The sequence below is a fragment of the Lepisma saccharinum genome, chromosome 16 (genome assembly GCF_977018435.1).
Source record: "Lepisma saccharinum chromosome 16, izLepSacc3.1, whole genome shotgun sequence".
NCBI classification, from domain to species: Eukaryota; Metazoa; Arthropoda; class Insecta; order Zygentoma; family Lepismatidae; genus Lepisma; species Lepisma saccharinum.
The window spans coordinates 26,421,593-26,443,581 of record NC_139244.1 but is presented as its reverse complement, the minus strand read 5'-3'; the positions used below and the strand labels follow the sequence as shown (position 1 = coordinate 26,443,581).

The following is a 21,989-nucleotide window of genomic DNA, read 5'->3' as shown; positions in this document are numbered from 1 at the left end:
CGCGGGTCCTGGTTTCGAATCCCGGCCTTGACATGGGTGCTCCTTGTGAGTGCGCTCCTTCGACAATTTCATCATATCAACACTCATCCTCATCGTCGCGATTAGAGAAGCTTGGCAGAAAAGCGACGTAAAATAATCTAATTCAATCGACCCCACAGCATTTCGGATCTGCCCATGAAGTCGTTGGGAGGGGAGCACAGCATCCTGTAAATCCTTTGATAAGAGTTGTACTTCCCCAAATAAACAGACACCATACCGCCATTAAAGGAATATTGCTTTTAGTAGCTAAAAAAAAGAAAGTAGTTTTTTTTTCCTCTACATTATCTCCCTGCCCAGAAGAATCAAAACAAACGTGAATCTAAATACACAGGATGGAGTGTGGGCCATAAGTCAAAGTGATTTCAAGATTTAATAATGACTGTTAATAATTGTCAAAATTGACATGAAACTACTTTTCGCGCATAAGTGTAAATAAATCTCCCCTATGTGAAGTGCCTAGGAACAAAGAGTCAATTTATTCAAACAGTGCATAAAAGAGTTACATGGGATTCGAAGCACATTTATTTGGTATTACTATTAATAAGCTCTATCTAGCGTAATAAGCGACTGCAAGCTGAGAAGAAATGTATGACACAGAACTTACTGTTCTCTTCCTTCAAATAACACTGTCAAGAATTTTGACTGAAAAAGAACTGCAGCTACATCTTATGCAGTGGCGTAGCGCAATTCTTACCCCCCCCCTCTGCAAGTAAAATATTGGGGCCCCCTTAGTGAGAAAAAAATATGCAAATGATGTCAGAGTGTGACGGACGCACAATAGTCGTAAAATAAATTAACTTTTACCGCAAATACCCTGCCTTTCCATTTCTTGTCATCGGCTTAAGCTATATATCAGTGTAGTAGCTTCTCGGAAACTGAAACAGGATGGTCTCAATCGCTGATCAATAACTGGAAGATGAAATTAGAAATATTGTCTCTAACTTGAACGCAGTGTCACAGCCAGGATTCTTGTTTGGAGGAGGGGTGAGGCTTCACAGCCAAATATTTTGTTTAAATTGTTTAAAGGGTAGTAAACGCTCTTTTTTTGGACTTTGAAGGTGGATGCGTCTTCTGATGAATATCTGGAAGAAGTAGGCTATCTGGAAATAATTTATCTTACTTTAATGCAGTGGCACAGCCAGCAATCTTGTTTGGAGGAGGGTGGAAGGTTCTCGCTGCCAAATATTTTGTTCGTGATCCCTTGTATTTTTTTGCTTGAAACACTTTTTTTTAAATGAGGTTACATATAATACAAATATATTTTTTAAAAAAAAAAATACTGTTGGGGGGGGATTATGTTTGAAGGATAGTAAACATTCCCCTTTTGAACTTTGAGGTGGATGCACTTTCAGCTCTAAAAGCCATTTCTTGACTGCGCCAAGCCAAGATTCAACGTAAGAGCATATCTATATATATCTCTCTCTCTCTCTCTCTCTTTCTTTCTTTCTTTCTTTCTTCCTTTCTTTCCGCCCACATTAGCCTTCTAATACTAATTGTGAGTTACATACTCAAACAAACTTATCATTTCAGTTATGGGGGTTGAACTGGACCTCTAGATTGTCGGTGGTGACCTAACATCATAAGCTCAATTGCAATCTGCCGGACCCTGTGGCCGACGACGCCAAGGGTCCCGGGTTAGAATCCCACTCGGGCTTGGTTGTTTGTGAATGTCCATTCATCAATTTCATCAATCATCCTAGCCAAGAGGCACAAAACGCGAAGTAAAATAAACTAAATCAATCAATCAATTGCAATCTGCTACGAGGAAATGACAGCGGACTCCAGTTTTGAGAGATAGATAATATAGAGGCGATGGGAGTTTATTCACTGAAAATTTGTCACGCAATGAAATTCCGATTGGAAGGACTACCCCCCCCCCTCTTCCCGCCAAAAAAGGTTGTTTCCGCACGGGCATGGTGTTCAATTTTGGTGTTAGTGGACCTCAATATAATAACGATGGCATTTCTTTTCGATAGACCACTGACCATTTTTTTAATATATCATCAGTGCTCACAGAAAGTGTGTGAGGGGGGGGGGGGGTTGTAAGAGACGCAAAGTGATGCTATCCCCCAGCAAAGCATCCCCAAGCTAGGATAATTTGCATAAGCATCCTCCTCCACCTACTGCATTGCCTTCACGTTGATCCATATAAGGATCCATCCTTCTATCCCCTAACTCGAACAAGCAAATTCGTCGCTTGGAACTGTCACTTCGAGCACCGTGTACACTGTGTACCCTCCGTAGCAGAATAGGGGCTGGTCCTAAGGGCAAAGAGAGAAATGCTCCTAGCCTCCACCTCCTACTGAGTTGTTGGGCCCCTTTGAAGTAAAACGTAACAGGTGTGGACAATGTGGAAAATATTAATGTCAGATCTCAGCTTGGGACCCCCATGAAAATATTTAGTGGGAAGTTACATTTTAAATATCACATGTAAAACTAATATACTGGTAAGAAAAAAGGATCATGAATTATAACGTTTGTTTGTTTAGGTATTGTGTAACAATAAGGTATCGACTGGCTGAGCAACTGAATCTTTCTACTGGACTCATAACTGTATCACACCACTACGTTTACGACAAACTCCGTAACTGTAATGGTATGAGATGAGAGAATTTTTCTATCAATTTCCATCTGTCAGCAAGTATGTTAATTCTTCACTTCGGTGGAGACCATACACCACTGCTTATTGTCGCAGACATCGGCGTATGAGATGTTACTGGGAAACCATATCTCTGTTTCTTTCGTAAATCCATTTTTTAAGTAAGCGACACCATCTGTTGAATTTCTGAGATTGTATAAAATTCCAGGAGCACAGAAAGAGAACATAGCGAGGCCCTTACGCCCCGCGGCCTCTACGCCACTGATCGTATGAGATTTCTGGGTAAAGAAAGAACCCTCTTCAAAATCGTTCCCGAATGTTTTACTTTGTGAGAAAGGTGGCATCACTGTTGGCGAAACAGTGGCTGCATTCAGCACCCGGGGCCACCTCTCCTCGTAGAAAACAAATTGAGTCACGTACGTTCCCGACACAATGACTGACTTACTGGCTACTCTTGACACACGTGAGTGATACACGCGGACTAGGTCCCCCTTGTTTTTTTATTGCGTAACCTTGACCCAGGGGGTCTTATTTATATTTGGAGAGCACGCCCCCCCCCCTACCCGATTGAAAAACGGCCACAGTCGGGTTCGGCGGCAAAGAAAGGTTCCAGTTGGCGCCGTAATGCCCACAACCGCTTGATCACGTTCCTAAATGGTCCATTTCAAACGTGTGAAATCGGCGTGGCGCACAAAATGCAGAAGGCAACAAAATCAGTTTTATACACTCCCGAGATGTAAGATATTTCTGTAGGACAACCTGTATATTTCTGGCTTTACAGTAATGAGCTAAACAGTTCCTGCTTTGATGTCAAGCGCCTCGCGGTTCGATATCTGATACCAGCATAGATTCAGACCATTTGACTGAGAATGAATCAAGAGAGAGAGAGAGAAGAAACGAAGGCGAGAGAGAGAAGAAACGAATGAGAGAGAAGAAACGAATGAGAGAGAGAGAGAGAGAGAGAAGAAACGAATGAGAGAGAGAGAGAGAGAAGAAACGAAAAAGAGAGAAGGAAATAAAGAGAGAAGAAACGAAAGAGAGAGAGAAGAAACTAAAAAGAGAGAAGGAAATAAAGAGACAAGAAACGAAAGGAGAAAAGAAAAGAAAGAGGGAGAAGAACGAGAAGGAGAGAAGAAAATAGTAGGTCAGAAGGAAAGGAAGAGATAGAGGAAAAGGAAGAGAGAGAAGAAAAGGAAGAGAGAGAAGAAACGACAGGGAGAGAAGGAAATAGTAGGAGACAAGGAAAGGTAGATAGAGAAGAAAAGGGAGAGAAGGAAATAGTAGGTGAGAGAACGGAGCGAGAGGGAGAAATAGAATGGTGGGAGGTGGATTGAGATAAAAAGGGAGTAAAAAGTGAGGGATAGAAGAGGAGAGAGGGGAGAGAGACCGAGAAGAGATATCTCTACCTTTCTCGCCCTCTCTCTTCAATTCTTATGTCTTTCTTCCCTTTGTCTCCGTATTCTTCTCCCTTTCCTTCCTAGTTCCTTCTATCTACCCTATTCCTTTCTCTATTCTTTATAACTTTTTAGTTCCTCCATGCTTCTGTTTCTCTCTATTTAATTTATTTCTTTATCTCTCATCAAAACAGGTAAATAATGTTCTGGACAAATTTAAAGGAAGCCGAACCTTACCGTCACAATCTTGGAAGAGACGTGTGACCACCACATGTCCTCCTAGGTTGCCAATTCTTCTCAGGACACCCACGTGGACTTGTGGTGGCCACGCTACTTGTCAAGATTGTAAGATAAACTCCAACTTTCCGGAACTAAAACTTGGCTGGTCCGTTGAGCAAAGTAAGTTTTAAGAACATGACAATTCACAGTCTCCGAAGGGGTATCCAAAACCAGAAACGATACACGACCCGTCCAGAACTCGCATGTCCATTGGCAAGCCACGGGAGTTCAGATTCGTTTATTCTCTACAGAGTGTTCCAAAATTCACGCAACTCTACATGTAGATCAGTGGACCAATATTTATAACGCGGAAAGTCCACTGTAGATACAAACCTTCAGGATTCGTGCTACAAGGGATCAAATTCAGGTTGTGCGATATTTCAAACACTGTATTTCACGTAGAAAGAAGTTTTAAAAGATGAAGCCCCCCCCCCCCCCGCTGCTTTCTAAACAAGTGTGGATATCAATTTTAAACTTTCAGTACCCGTTGGTTTATTGAGAGAGGTGGGTGAGGGATGATTGCCCCTTTGGATACATCTAAACCTTGCAGTCAAATTTTTACGTACGACAGATATAATGAAGTCACGCGCTCCTAAAAAAATGAACGGTTACGAACCCGCCAATCGCAACACCCCAAATAATGTTTAAACATGCAGTATTGATTTGTTGTTTTAAGTCCACTTTACGGAAAGAAAGAAGAATAATCGGTTTATGACCACTGGATTGGGATCCGATCCACTGTGCCATGTGCTTCCACCGGGTATCGAACCTAAACCTGCATAGTTGTCCAGATTCAGTGGTGGGGCCATAGAAGGGACACAAATCTTCAGTCGAACATCATCCAGCAGAGAAACAAAATCAGGAAAAGAAGCCCACTTTTGCCCCAAAATACTTGTGCATTTTATTTGGAGTACCCTATATTAAACTAAACATATTCCCGCCCCCTCAGTTTTTTATGTCGCCGCCACTCACGGTTTATCCAGAATTGTCCATATGGGGGTGGGGGTGTAAGGGTAAATTTACATCCAAAGTGGCTATAAATAGGACCTTTATGAACAATGTTAGGGGGTGTTTGAAGTGTGTGGTTTAATCACTGCCGTCACTGGTTTTATCCAACCTTTTCTATACCCTGTCCCGGCTAACTGTGGACCAGGGCCGCGCATATAGCTGCATACAAGGAGCAGGGGAATTTAGTGGTGAAAGCGCAACGTTGCCAACCGTAGGACCCTGATCGTACATGTAAGGACCGTTTGCCATGTGGCTACTGTATTATCGTTTTCAAAAGTTTGCAACACTGCAGAGCGAAGGAGAGAAAGCGGGTAACTCCGGTCGTCCATTATGCAATCCCGTTTCTGTCACTGTTCATTGGTGGAGCCGTCTCGCGTCACTACTTGCGCAGAGATCTGTTCTCGTTTGCCTGGTCTACAGTTAGCTGGTACGGGGTTTATTGCCGCTACATTTTGAGGCATTCGATATCGGCGCCCATCCCCTCCCATCAATCACTAGTTTTCAATTGTGTTTATAAGTTTTGATTATGCAGTTTCAACAGTAATATTTTTTAAGGAACAAAATACGAGATGAAGTGGGTTTTCTGCACTATTTCCTTAAAGAAACAAGGTGAAAATTAGAAATCAAAAGAATTAAAAATAATGTTAAAAAGAGTAAAAAAAACGATCATGGTTTCTACAGGCAGCGCTTTCGTCATGTAATCTACGGATCCTGGCATTGACCTCCGTTAGAGCCACATTGCGGATCTCACTCTAACCCAATTAGCCTGTCTAAACCTAAAGTGCGGAAACTGATCGTACTTTACCCACGTTCCACAGGAAGTCACCGTGACGGCGACACGTGCCTTAACTTTGGCACGTGTTCTTACGGAGCTTGTCGTCGCCTCGTTGACAGCCAACAGCTTCAGACATCAAACGAAGCTGGCAAAGCGATTGTTCGCAGATCTTAACGTTGGGAGTCCAGCGCTTGATTTATTGTCGCGGCAGCGTCCAAGCAAATGGACTTCTGAATCACTCTCGTATCAAAAAAGAAGAAGAATCAAAGAGGTCCATCCACCCCTCTCCTCCTGCTCCTTTTTCGGTCTCTTACTCCCGCGCTCTTGAACATCATTTATCGTCTCTTGTGACCCAACCTTAATATAAACTTCCGCCGACCTTAAAAGTGCCACGGATCTCGGTGTGTGCGGGTCTTTGCCGAGACCGAACAAGGCACTAAGCAGATCATATTCGTCAATAATGTCTGTTGGAACCAGTGACATTTTCAGAAGCTTGAAATGACCGAGCAGCGTACAATTGCCCTGTGTTTATACTTTTATTCTTTTGCCTGGCTTTTCTGCCTTTGCTGACTACATTTTGCTTTGCAATCGAAGGGTTCAGGGTGCGATCCCCTGTAGATGCATATTTGCGCAGTCTTTCGGATCCCACTTTACCATTGTATGCCTAGCGTCAGGGAGTTGTTATCACGGCGTGCTACGACGACAGGGGTCCCGGGTTTGAATCCCGACCATGGGCACGGGTGTTCCTTCTGTGAGTGTACTATCATTATATCATCACTCATCCTCATCTTCGTGATTAGCCAAAAGTGGCAGAAATGCGAAGTAAAATAAATCAAATAAAAAAACAACATAGTCGAATAATCGTGGCGATGAATGTCAATGATGATAGATGCTATTGATGAAAAGGCACTTACAAAGAGCACCAGCACCCAGGTCTTGACTCGAACCCGAACCCTTGTGTAGCGGCATTACGAGTCGACCTATAAAAAGGCGAGGTCTCGCTCTCACACCCGAGAGCACGCAGAAGTTCTTGGGTTGTGGAGTCCCTAATCAATTTCATCTAGTCCATCTTCGTTGCGATCAGTCAAAATAAGGAGAAAAGTGACGTAAAATAACAAGAAAACAAATCCATAGTTCATTCATTTCGGGAATTAAGTACAGTCACCGGCAAAAAAAATTAACACCTAGAACTTGCTATACTCGTTATGTGTGTTCCTACGTTGTGGTAGAAGTTGCCACTGAAAAAAAATATTCAAATCCACGTATCGCCGTAGATTTAGGCAACACACGTAACGTCTTCCAGGGGAAGCATTTAAGTATCTAGTATTACCGGTCACGGTACATATTGTGTCTGATTATTCTTGAATATCCGCAACCTGAATATCCAATGAGGTTAAAATTGTTGCAGATGATCCAGGATATAACATTGCTTGGGGCAAGATTTGGCAATTTTCAAGTCTACTACGTACAGAAATGTTTGATCCGAATTAGTGTTCAATTTGCCTCGGTCGGGATTCGAACCACGATCTCATGATTAGGCATGTTTTTAGATAAGGTTAGGTAATTATAGAAAAAAAAGTTCACTTAAGAATAACACTTCCACGAGCACCAAAAAGAAGACAAAAATGTGTAGTACTCTTTAACTTCGTTTTGTAGCAACCAGTTGTACATTTTCTTATTTTCCTAAGAACACTGGGCCAATTGGTTATATTGCCAGAGCACGCTGCGAAGGCAATAACGAACATGACTTCATTGTCGATGTGACGGGTCTAAATTCGGTCGACTGAACCGTTCTGCCATGGAATGTTCACGAACGCATATGTTTGCGAGCAGGACGCGGCATGTTGAGAGGAAAATAACAACTGTCAGCCGAGGAAGTTATCTTGGAGAACAATTTCAGAGGCGTTGTCGTGAAAGGGGCTGCTCGCCATTGGTCCAGAGAGCATAAACTTCATTCTGGACTCACTAGCAGATGTGATCAGTACCTATTACCTTGCAAAGCGCAAAAAAAGAGAAGGAAAAAACAACACATGCGCATCAAGGAAGGGGTACGAGAGGGGTTCACAAATGGGTCTTGGAGCCAGTGTTGCATACTGCGACGAAATTTCTCTGTGCTTAGCAGATTTTTGAAGGTCACTCATTTGTCATTTTAGGCTGTAGCGACAATGATGATGGATGAAACTGATGGAAGGGCACTCACCAGTATGAGCAGTAGTGTAAAAAAGGGGAAATTTGTGAGCGTTAGAAGTTTTCTCTTCGGAAGTTGAAAAAGTTTTCCAGGCAAATCTTGCCTTTTTTCGTGAATGTTGTCATTGATCTTAGTCAGTCCGTGGAGTACGTAGAAGCGTGGTGCTGATCACATCGCTGTCACTATAGCCGAGGCAGAGAATATGTGGAGCCCTACATCCACACCTCCTTTGTGCCTTCATGGAAGGGCGCAATGGAACGTGAAGAGTTTATCTTTATTCGTCTAATAACACCACCGGTGGATGCTCCAAAATTTCGTTGTTGACTCAGCACAATTGGCGAGCTACTAAAGGAGCAGGAGGCTTTGATATCGAGAGCTAGGAAACAGCGGCGATGGGGCTCGATGAGCTGACCACGCGTCACTCAAGGAAACACCGCTTGTCTGGTTCTGACCCTCTCAAGGGCCGTGACTTTTGATTGATTGATTTAGTTTATTTTACTTCGATTTTCTGCCACTTTTGACTAATCGCGAAGATGAGGATGAGTGATGATATGATGAAATTAATGAAGGCACACACACAAAGAACACCCATGCCCAGGCCGGGAATCGAATCCGGGACCTCGGAGTAGTAACACGCTGTTCTAACCACTGCACCACGGATACCAACAAAAGGACTGACACAAAATTAGTGTTTTCCAAAGCCTCAGCGAATTTTCTGAAGTGAACACAACTGACGAAGAAAATAATTCTGCTGTGCAGTAGCGTACGCAAGATTTTATTCACATTACCATTGTTTTATTATACTTTAATTAAATAATAATACACATAATTAATTAATAATACTTATAATTAATTAGTTGAATTACTACTAATACCGCTACTACTATTAAGTAGTAGAGATCTACGTACACAAATATAATATTTATGAAAGCAATAGAACGAAATTACTTTCTAGTCATTCGATTTATATTATATTTCAAAGGCTCAAGGGGGTTTAAACCCCGCAACCCCTCATTGCGTACGCCACTGCTGCTGTGTTCCAAGTAGAAATGATATTTTACGAATTCCAGTGCGTGCCAAGAAATTTCATGGGGAGGTTAGTTACATTATCTCAAAGGGGAAGAGCAGAGATTCGTTTTTTAGCAGACAGTGTTAAGTTTTGTTAGTTGCCCTCACAGCTTTTGGATACGCCACGAACCATCATCCCTGGAGAAATAATCTGGTCAGAAACGGATTCGCCTCTATGTTGAGGACAATTTTAAGTTTCCAGGTGGCAACACTGGCAGCAAGCGGTTGTCGTGTTGTATAGAAATAGTGACTGCCTGCTTGCGGTAGTTAAAAAAAAGATAACGCTAGTTTCATGCACACCGTTTCTATATAGAAATGTCCTGTTGCAGTTTTTTGTTCGTTATCGTTGGAATCGTTAATGTCCCACTCAGCGAAGTCACGACATTGGCAAAGTTTTGAAATTCTGGTACACCAGTGCATAGCTAGAGAATCGATTAGTTTATTTAACTGGCAGCCGAGATATTTGTTGCGTGGGAGGGGAGGGTGGTATGGAGGTTTAAGCAATGCCTTCTCTCATTCTCACCAACGTGTCGCCAAGTGTCTGGGCTTGAATAGAGCTCGTGTCTTCCCGGAGAACGAGTTCTGCTTGAAAAAGTGTAATTATCAAACTTTGTGGGAGGGTCGCTTTGTGCACAGAGGCTAATCGCCACCGTATCTACAGTTTACAGGCGTATCCGTACCACTTCATTGTAGGTAGCACAATCGGGAATCGAACCTTTGAGAACATTAACTACTACTTTACAACATACAATGAATATCGATGAACAGCTAAGTGCGTGAGCCTGCTGCCTCTGTGGAGATGTATAAGTGTACAAGTAATACGCCACGATTGATAGAGTTCGAGTTTGTGTTTTAAGTCCACTTTATGCACAGAAAGGCTAATCGGGACTGGACGTACAGTTTAAAGTGGGATCCGAACTACTTGTACCTCCACAGGGGATCGAACCCGGGACCCCTTGATTACAAGGCGACAACGACAAGGATTCCCACTTGAGATTACCCATCCAGAAAATTACGATTATTGGCAACAGGTGTGTTACCTTTGATTTTCCCCGCACCAGACTCAGTGGACTATCGGTTAGCGTAACACCTGTGAAGCCCTTTATCACTGGATCTAATTCCGGGTGATTCTCATCGTGGCGATTTTGATTTAGAGGTAAAAGAGGAATGTGAATAGAGAAAAATAAAATATGAAAACTTCACTCAACCTTAGTAAATATTATGAAACTCGGAGAGGTGACAATTTTGTCATGAAATCTTATATAAAGCCGGATACGTATGCCGCAGCTACAATGGTGGTCTCTTTCTGAGTTACATTGTTAGGGAAAGGCGAAAAGCATTCTTCGGGCCAGCCCTTGCGCATAATTTTACCATAGATTACCACGGCTATTACCTCGTGAGCAAGGTGTAACTTTTATAGACCCATGAGTTTTCGGGTGAGTGATCCTCGGAAACGCTTAACCAGGGAAACTCGAGACTTTTAAGAGGACATAAACCGTCCAATCTGAAAGCTTTCTTTAAAATGTACATGGCCGGAGCCACGGTGTTTGTTCCACCGACCGAATGTTGCCAGACTCGTTCGCGTGTTCTCCCCCAATTTGGTTCGAAGTCCCTGGAACGAGAGGAATGGATCACCGCTGCCTATTTTACGACTTTTAAATTAACCGTAGTGCCTGCCTTCGCGCCGAAGGTACAAGTGATCCAGTTCATTTTCTGTCGATTCGTTCTTTTGATCTCGTACTTCAATTGGAAGGTCCAAACAAGTCTTTCAAACACAGGAACAAAGTGTAATCAAACCGAAACAAGTCTTTGAAACACAGGAACGAAGTGTATGGGCAACTAATCAAACCGAAACAAATCTTTGAAACACACGAACGAAGTGTATGGACAACTAATCAAACCGAAGTAAATCTTTGAAACACAGGAACGAAGTGTATGGACAACTAATGAAAGCGAAACAAGTCTTTGAAACACAGGAACGAAGTGTATGGACAACTAATAAAACCGAAATAAGTCTTTGAAACACAGGAAAGAAGTGTATGTACAACTAATCAAACCAAAACAAGTCTTTGAAAAACAGGAACGAAGTGTACGGACAACTAATCAAACCGAAACAAATCTTTGAAACACAGGAACGAAGTGTACGGACAACTAATAAAACTGAAATAAGTCTTTGAAACACAGGAAAGAAGTGTATGTACAACTAATCAAACCGAAACAAGTCTTTGAAACACAGCAACGAAGTGTACGCACAACTAATAAAACCGAAATAAGTCTTAGGAACACAGGAACGAAGTGTATGGACAACTAATCAAACCAAAACAAGTCTTTGAAACACAGGAACGAAGTGTACGGACAACTAATCAAACCAAAACAAGTCTTTGAAACACAGCAACGAAGTGTACGCACAACTAATAAAACCGAAATAAGTCTAAGAAACACAGGAACGAGGTGTATGGACAACTAATCAAAGCGAAATAAGTCTTTGAAACACAGGAAAGAAGTGTATGGACAACTAATCAAACCAAAACAAGTCTTTGAAACACAGGAACGAAGTGTACGGACAACTAATCAAACCAAAACAAGTCTTTGAAACACAGCAACGAAGTGTACGCACAACTAATAAAACCGAAATAAGTCTTAGGAACACAGGAACGAAGTGTATGGACAACTAATCAAAGCGAAATAAGTCTTTGAAACACAGGAAAGAAGTGTATGGACAACTAATCAAACCAAAACAAGTCTTTGAAAGACAGGAACGAAGTGTATGGACAACTAATCAAACCGAAATAAGTATTTGAAACACAGGAACGAAGTGTATGGACAACTAATCAAACCAAAACAAGTCTTTGAAACACAGCAACGAAGTTTGCGGACAACTAATCAATCCAAAACAAGTCTTTGAAACACAGCAACGAAGTGTACGCACAACTAATAAAACCGAAATAAGTCTTAGAAACACAGGAACGAAGTGTATGGACAACTAATCAAACCGAAATAAGTATTTGAAACACAGGAACGAAGTGTACGGACAACTAATCAAACCAAAACAAGTCTTTGAAACACAGCAACGAAGTGTACGCACAACTAATAAAACCGAAATAAGTCTTAGAAACACAGGAACGAAGTGTATGGACAACTAATCAAAGCGAAATAAGTCTTTGAAACACAGGAAAGAAGTGTATGGACAACTAATCAAACCAAAACAAGTCTTTGAAACACAGCAACGAAGTGTACGCACAACTAATAAAACCGAAATAAGTCTTAGAAACACAGGAACGAAGTGTATGGACAACTAATCAAAGCGAAATAAGTCTTTGAAACACAGGAAAGAAGTGTACGGACAACTAATCAAACCAAAACAAGTCTTTGAAACACAGCAACGAAGTGTACGCACAACTAATAAAACCGAAATAAGTCTTAGGAACACAGGAACGAAGTGTATGGACAACTAATCAAAGCGAAATAAGTCTTTGAAACACAGGAAAGAAGTGTATGGACAACTAATCAAACCAAAACAAGTCTTTGAAAGACAGGAACGAAGTGTATGGACAACTAATCAAACCGAAATAAGTATTTGAAACACAGGAACGAAGTGTATGGACAACTAATCAAACCAAAACAAGTCTTTGAAACACAGCAACGAAGTGTACGCACAACTAATAAAACCGAAATAAGTCTTAGAAACACAGGAACGAAGTGTATGGACAACTAATCAAAGCGAAATAAGTCTTTGAAACACAGGAAAGAAGTGTACGGACAACTAATCAAACCAAAACAAGTCTTTGAAACACAGCAACGAAGTGTACGCACAACTAATAAAACCGAAATAAGTCTTAGAAACACAGGAACGAAGTGTATGGACAACTAATCAAAGCGAAATAAGTCTTTGAAACACAGGAAAGAAGTGTACGGACAACTAATCAAACCAAAACAAGTCTTTGAAACACAGCAACGAAGTGTACGCACAACTAATAAAACCGAAATAAGTCTTAGGAACACAGGAACGAAGTGTATGGACAACTAATCAAAGCGAAATAAGTCTTTGAAACACAGGAAAGAAGTGTATGGACAACTAATCAAACCAAAACAAGTCTTTGAAAGACAGGAACGAAGTGTATGGACAACTAATCAAACCGAAATAAGTATTTGAAACACAGGAACGAAGTGTATGGACAACTAATCAAACCAAAACAAGTCTTTGAAACACAGCAACGAAGTTTGCGGACAACTAATCAATCCAAAACAAGTCTTTGAAACACAGCAACGAAGTGTACGCACAACTAATAAAACCGAAATAAGTCTTAGAAACACAGGAACGAAGTGTATGGACAACTAATCAAACCGAAATAAGTATTTGAAACACAGGAACGAAGTGTACGGACAACTAATCAAACCAAAACAAGTCTTTGAAACACAGCAACGAAGTGTACGCACAACTAATAAAACCGAAATAAGTCTTAGAAACACAGGAACGAAGTGTATGGACAACTAATCAAAGCGAAATAAGTCTTTGAAACACAGGAAAGAAGTGTATGGACAACTAATCAAACCAAAACAAGTCTTTGAAACACAGCAACGAAGTGTACGCACAACTAATAAAACCGAAATAAGTCTTAGAAACACAGGAACGAAGTGTATGGACAACTAATCAAAGCGAAATAAGTCTTTGAAACACAGGAAAGAAGTGTACGGACAACTAATCAAACCAAAACAAGTCTTTGAAACACAGCAACGAAGTGTACGCACAACTAATAAAACCGAAATAAGTCTTTGAAACACAGGAACGAAGTGTATGGACAACTAATCAAAGCGAAATAAGTCTTTGAAACACAGGAACGAAGTGTATGGACAACTAATCAAACCGAATCAAGCCTTTGAAGCGCAGCAACCAATACTATTAGCAGAGCATTATTAGCAAATTGTATTAGAAGCTTCGAATTACATATGTCGAACCGACTTCCGTGGCAGAGTGGGTAGCACAGCGCTCTTAGACGCTAGGGGTCCCGGGTCGAATTCCGGCCTGGGTGGGATTTCTTTGTGAGTGTCCCTTCATCAATTTCATCATATCATCACTCATCCTTTTCACGATTATCCAAAAGTGACACAAAACGAAGTTAAATAAACCAAACCATTCATTCATACATACGCGTATCTTGAATGAAAACAATTAGAGAGACATAATTTGTCGATGGAATTCAAATCTATAGGATTTCATTCATTTTTCGAGACTTAGCCTGATTTACTGAAGTTTAAAAAATGCGTGAGGAGACGGAAGGGGGAAGACGCGAGAATATTTTTGGGGGGGTGCAGTTCTATTTAATATCCCCCTAAATTTCACAAGCCTAAATATGACAAAGGCTTGTGCCAAGTTTAAAGTTGAATGTGAACCACCGCTAATATGTTCCCACAAAAAAAGAAGAAAAAAGAAACACAAAAATTTAACAATTTTGCTTTCGAGTTGGGGAAAGGAAGACTTAAGAACTGTGAAACAGCGTGTGCACCGTGTCCCCATTTGCGTAGTGAATTTGTTATTCAACCACGAAACACTGATGTATTATCATTTAATAGAAATTATTTAAAGATACAACTGGTGCTGTGGAGGTCAAACTTGTCTTTTAGAGAGATTCCGACGGGATTATGTCAGGCGATCGCGGTGGCCATGCAATGGGACCTCGACGAACTTACTACAATTAGGCTAAGATAATATAAAGCTCTAGCAGGTTCTCCTGTTGGCAAGAAATCACATTGTCAAGGTAATCCAACTGCGGCTACACATACAGATGGAGCATGTCCAGATAATTAACAGCTTTACACATTTACTTTGGGATGTGCAAACTAGAATATATTCGTCAGCACCTGCACAACACTGAAAGGTGACTTCAACAGTATGGCCACGCCTTTTCTGGGACACGCTGTATAAACTGATTTCATAATCCAATATTGCCCGCCTGAACAGTACCTTTATTTCAGACAATGAAGGGTAAATAGAAAGCCATTCTGAAGAGGAGCCCGGGGGTTGAAGAGGAGGTCATTAGAAGAATAAAGATGCTGTACAGAGCTTCATTAAAGTTAGTTGTTTTGGTCGCTTGCCATCGTCATCTTGCGAAGATCTCACGACCCAATATCTCCCCCCCCCTTCCTCGCCCCCTCTGTAGGAATCTGCCGTTGCCCTGTCCGGCAATAATAGCCTGGCCGATGCAATTAATTACCCAGGCTCCATGGGAAGGCTGCGTCCATTAACATGCCTTGGCCCAATTGACGAATGGAATGCCGCCGGTTTCAACACGAGGAGTGAGAGGCGGGGGAGATTCGGAAGTCCTGGAAGGGTTTGGGAGTCACGGTGGTGATCTTGGCGCAATATTGGTGGTCGATAGAGAACCTTAAGCGAAAATTAAGTGGTACGTAAGTGCACTAAAAAAAAAAGATACTTTGAAACTATAAGCAGTTTTTTGAGTGAGGAAGTTGGAGTTTTCCTAGCCTTTTGCAGTTCTGCATGACGGTTGGTTGTCATGATCATGCATGCAGCTTACATCATTAAGTTCGGTCAATTTTCTGAAACTTTTGGCTAACGTTATTTATTTTACTTTGCTTTTCTGAATCTTTTGTCTAGCGTTATTTATTTTACTTTGCTTTTCTGAAACTTTTGGCTAACATTATTTATTTTACTTTGCTTTTCTGAAACTTTTGTCTAACGTTATTTATTTTACTTTGCTTTTCTGAAACTTTTGTTTAACGTTATTTATTTTACTTTGCTTTTCTGAAACTTTTGTCAAACTTTATTTATTTTACTTTCCTGCAACTTTTGGCTAATGGCAAAGATGAGGATGAGTAGTGATGATGAAATTGATGAAGAGACATTCACAAAGGACGCCCATGCCCAGGCCGGGATTCGAACCCTGAACCCTGGCGTCGTAGCGCCCCGAGATATACACTCCGCCACGGAGGTCAGCTACCAAGAGGGAGTGGACACAACACGACCGGAACACAACCGCAACATGGCACCGTACGTGAAAATGAGTCCTCGTGCCTTTTTTATATGACTATTATAAATCAAACCAAGTGGAAAGAACTATGGCTGAACCTAGTAAGGCATCGGTTTTCTGCATCGCCATCTGAATGCACATCTTGTCTCTCGAACCGGCGGAGTGACCACGGTTGAATAAATCTCCATCCAAGTACAATTAGGAAACTTTCAATGAGCTAAATCGATAGGACGGGGTGCCTTGGGGAGAATAAAAGAAACAACCCCGTTGGTGCACATTCTTTGGCGACTCCAAGCAACAACCAAACTTTCTGGACAATGAACAAACATTTTGCAAACAACAACAATTCGAGAAGGTAATTAAAGTGTCTTCAACCGAGGACAATACAGATCCGATGGGGAAGTTTTAGTAGATTCTCCACAATCTCCGAAGTCCTCTCGACTGACTCATTGTGTTCCTGTTCTCCTTAGAAATCTAATTTTGCTTTCCTAGTTTTTTCGCTTTCTGTATCTGCCAACCTCGCCTTTCCCTAATTCTCAAGATATCTCAGGAGGTTTCGAGCCAATACCGAGAGGTAGTAACTTTGCATACCAACTTCACGGGAAAATACTCAGCATTCGTTATCCTGTTGTTTCAGATAAAACGATCAATGTAATTATCTTGTTATTTTGTTCCCTATCCAAAGAAGACAATAAAACACGACATACCTTATCGTCTGTTTTCGCAGATGCTGCATAATTTTCTAGGAGTTCGTACGTTTCTGAGTTCACACATGTCGACGGTTCTAAAATATCCTCTCTCTCTCTCTCTCTCTTTCTCTCTCTCTCTCTCTCTCTCTCTCTCTCTCTCTCTCTCTCTCTCTCTCTCTCTCTCTCTCTCTCTCTCTCTCTCTCTCTCTCTCTCTCTCTCTCTCTCTCGAGAAAATGATTTCTATTCTGCTTCTCTTTCTAGCAATATTTGAAGTTCTAATTTTTGCATAACAGGGGGGGAGGGGTGCCGGGATCCCCCCTTTAAAAAAATGGTATACCCCCGCGGCAAAACGAAATTATTCTTATCCCTGCCATGGATGTTTTTACCCCCACTAAAAACTAAATTGAAAGCATGTAACATTTCTTATAACTATGTAGTAAACTAAATTGAAAAAAAAAAATCCTGTCCATGAATGGTCCAGTCATCATAGATTTCTCTGCCGAAATGGATGAAGCCTTATGGATTAATAAAGGACACCATTCTGTAACTGAATAACATCACCGAACAGGCTGTTTTCTGGGCGAAGTGCTACTATTTTACATGTATTAAAGTGTTCATAAGAACATTGTATATAGGTTATATGGACATTAAGTTTAAACTTGGAAATATATTTGGTCAAGTTCCTTTTGTGTATGAGCTTGGGTTTTCTTACAATGTAGGAATACTGTTTCAAAATTACATGTAAATATTATCATAAGATTTAATGATATAGGTTAGAACTCTATGGTATATTCTAAGGCACTTAGAACCTCAAGGCAATAGTTTTAGATTACTATATACATACCAATTTGCATACTCAAAACAACCTACCTCTTGAAATGAAGTCACAAATACCCCTCTGAGTGCCCGTCCAGCAAAAAGCTTAATTCGTTTTGTGCACGTTACAGTCTTTTGTTTCGTTTGTTGAACTATCATTGAAACAGTCAAGGATGAGTGGAAATATAAATAATAATAACATGTAATAAATATTATCTGAAATATTATCTGACATAGACTTTGTTTCTTCTCTTTGCAGGTGAGACTGTACTGACAGAATCTCTACTCGCTCTACTAGAAATGTTCCACCTACCAGTACAAACCCTCCCGTTAATATACGTTGTACTCAAAGATGCAAGGTCAGACGTAAAAGAAGCGTCAAGCAGGATTATTGAGGGTGTGTATTCCAAGATAGCACCTATTTTATGCTCTGTGGGATGATCAACACATTTCACATCATTTGGAATGGTTTAAAAGCAAAGAAGATAATATGGGAAGTTAAAAAGCAATTTCCAATCGCAATTCATGCCTGAAAAGCTATATTTGTCGTGCAATTTGAAATCTAAGTCATTTATGACTAAGGAAGGTTCATAACATATGAAGTTTCTCAAACTTTTTACCAGTATACGCATAAACCAAAAGCTCAGTATAGTATATCAAGTAACTACAATTTATAATATTTTCGAATTTACTGTCAGGCATATTTAAACTTACAATGAAGCATGTTAACCCTAACAATGATATTGAGTATACATAGTATAAAAAATAAAGCAAGTTTGAAAAATTCAAAATGCTTGATACAGTGTGAATTAATGCATTAACGAATACATAATTGTTAGAAAACGATGAAAACTAGCTAATTTTCTCTACAAATGGTATGATATAATTTCTATCTAATTCGATTTGATTGTGTAGGAAAATAAAAAAATGAACAAACATGCAATACAAGTAGAATATATTTTGAAAGTAAACATAGCAAATATGAAAATATAATATTAACATAAATATTCACTTACAAATATATATTCGCAAGAAACCAAATGAATTAAAGAAAAACAATTGATGAATACCAAATTCTTCACAAGAAACCTACAACTAGGAATGAGATGACTAATCGTAATTTGAATATATTGATTACTATTTTCAGGTGGAATTGGTGTCAAAAATTAATTTAATAGCTAAACCTTCAGTGCTCCGCAGTTTTTATTGACGTTGCCATAAATTTTCGTAATATTATGTTTTAATTTAATGTGCACGTTTTCCATATTACTATGTTTATACTTTTTTTAAATCCATATTTTAAAACAAACGTAACAAATATAGAAAAGCACATTTAGGAACAAGCAATACTTGAAATGTTTACGTGACCATATTAACAACGTAATATTCAAAACAGTGCCAAGTGACCATTAAATGCTGAAAATGGATTAGCTTAGGCAGTGGCACGGAACATCATATAATGCACGTATAATGTACTCATTGCCTGAATACGAACTGAAATTTAAATAGTACAATGTAAAACTTTTACTCAAAATTTGAAGCAGCAAAATGTATTGAATATTCTTACCCATAATTTTTGAAGAGCTTTAACGGCAACATTTTTATGGAAAAAAATCCATTGTTTAATGTTATCAAGAGTTTTTATGGAGGTATAGTTATATTTTACAAATGAAAAATATACACTGTCCATATTATAATCATATTATTACATATTTTAATAGAAATATGAATATTTGCCACGACAGTAAACTTGCTTTTCACACGTCATGAATCAGGAGATTAAAAAATAATAGGAAATCACATGTTTCAGATATATATGTATATGGGTAACATGCATGAAGGAATAACATATGTCTCTTCTTTATCAAATATAAGGTAGGTGGAACACAATATACGTTCAATATGAATGAAAACCTAGAAAATATGCGTCATTCATAATATAAGTAAAAATGATACAATAAATGCAAAAGAAAGTGAAGTAGAAAATTTGTAATTAACAAATGGAAAAATTAGCAGCATAAAAATAGTATCTTCCGTCAAGATGAAGTTGCAGAGAAAATCAACCAGTGGAGTATGGCCAGACATTAATTATGAAGAGGAGAGAAGTAGCCAAGGAAGTATAAGCATTTTTGTAGAAGAGTTAATCACCGGAAGAGGAAGTAGGACAAATAGCTTTAGAAAGCAGTAAATCCACGATGAGCTTGGAGAGATATGTGCAACGAGTCGTCAGCAACCAGCTCCTATAAATCAGTTGCATATGTATTCATGAGAACAAACGTATATGCAGACCGGGCAGTAACTACATCTATTAAGAAGGCACGCGCATGTATGTGGGAAAGTGACTAATGTTGCACACGTATCTTGGGGATGCAGTATTCATATGCGGTACGTATTAACACTCAGCCCACGAGTGCATGCAATGCAAACGGAAGAGCATATTGAAAGGAAGTATTACAAATTCCACACCTGTCACAACTACTTACAAATGATGAATACATATCACGTACCACTTTAAATCGAAGCATCATGTCTGTGCACTTGGTACAATCGGAGGTTTGTAAAACATGCAAAAACAAAAATCGTCTTTATTCAAGTACACAAACATCTGTAATGTTTAAAGTGTGATGTGCAACAACATTAATATAGTGAATGCTTAAACAAGTAATGAAGTAGAGTCCAAGAAAAACGAAAATGGAAACAAACAGTGTATTCCTCTAGTACATTTTAAAATAAAATATTTTATTTCATAGAACGTAGTAACCAATAGAGGCTGAAAGTAAGTTTCAAAGTGTTAAAGCAAGCAAATTTATAAATAAAGTAAAATAAATGATCGAAAATGGATAGTGATTATAATGAAAGTTTCCAAGATAGAAGTAGACCCTATGAATGATAGAAAAATAAAGTGAAAACCTTGAAGGACAAATTAATTTGAAAAAAGGAATATCTAACAATAAGTAACCGTAATTATAGGAATAATATTCGCAATAGACAAGCATTATACAGAGGAAATACAAGAAAATAAGAAAATAAACATGTAAAAAATAAAGTGTGCGAATGAAACATTGAATGAAGAGGAATTCAGGCAGTATACTGATATTACTGGAGAAGTGGCCGATATATTTACAAACAAATTGTATAAACTGCGCTCATAAACTTGAAGAGTAATTTCGTGTTCGACAAATAAGTACAATGTATCAATTTTGTAATCAGAATGACACTAAAATGTCGATGATATTTTTAAAAGTATGAATATCAAAACATAAAAACATATTGATGGTATTTTCTAAGAAATTACCACGTCCATTAGTCTTTATATTACATGTACAAAGAGAAAAAAAGGCGCATTGAAGGAGAAAGAAGTTTAAGTGAAAGTGTGTTTAATATAGATATTATTTTCTTGATGGTTAGGAATAGTATCAGATTCATTTAAAACCATGAAATATCAAAAGCAAGGTTTAAAATATATTCAATCTTTTGAAGCATATAGGCCAGTTTTAAAAGACAAATTTCATTAAGCAACGCCCTTGGAATTCTATGTTTAACCACGAAGTGAGAATTTACTCATCTGAAACATAAAATTCAAAATAACCGAAATAGCATTATTTCGAGGAGAGGAGAGCTGCCATGGATATCGCTCCTCTATTGAATATATTTTTTCAACGGTATACTAACACACTAACATGAATAATAATATGTCATTAGATCCACATAAAGTGGTATTCAAATTTCTGTTAATATTCATAGAAATTAAACATGCTAAATCTTAAAAGTCCATTGTACTAGAACAAGGCTATTAAGAGAACAGCACGTACTGTTAAAAAGTGTGCATACAAGTACAAAAAAAATATGTAATAAAAATTGCTATTATTGCACAGGGTAGAGGAAATATTCTCTAGTTTGGATTAGCCAAAAATGGCAGAAATGGGACGTTAAACAAACCAAATCAATCAGAAAATCGTCAAAACACATGGTACATGTAACAAGACATCCAAGAACATTCATACTGAATGCAATAAGAAAAGAATGCACAGGCTTCATTTAGTGACAGTGTCATACTTTTGTGTTGCCAATATTGACAATTTGACAATGAAGGAAGCTGAAGGACAGTGACTTACAAGAGCAGTACGCGACAACTGAATTGCAGGCA

At 39.3% G+C, this 21,989-nt stretch overlaps 1 protein-coding gene across 4 annotated transcripts in view; it reads left to right on the top strand.

Moving 5' to 3' along the window:
- LOC146000355 (uncharacterized) overlaps positions 1-21,989 on the top strand; it is a 314,375-nt gene that overhangs the window by 181,276 nt on the left and 111,110 nt on the right. For 3 of the 4 annotated variants that reach the window (XR_014443495.1, XM_083137905.1, XM_083137904.1), the window contains exon 2: positions 18,102-18,239. The exons of the other annotated variant lie outside the window; for it this stretch is intronic. Coding sequence is in view for 2 of the 3 variants with exons in the window: in XM_083137905.1 (XP_082994031.1) it covers positions 18,102-18,239 (138 nt within the window). In the remaining variant the exon portion in view is untranslated. The remainder of the gene's footprint in view (positions 1-18,101; positions 18,240-21,989) is intronic. 4 annotated transcript variants of the gene reach the window in all.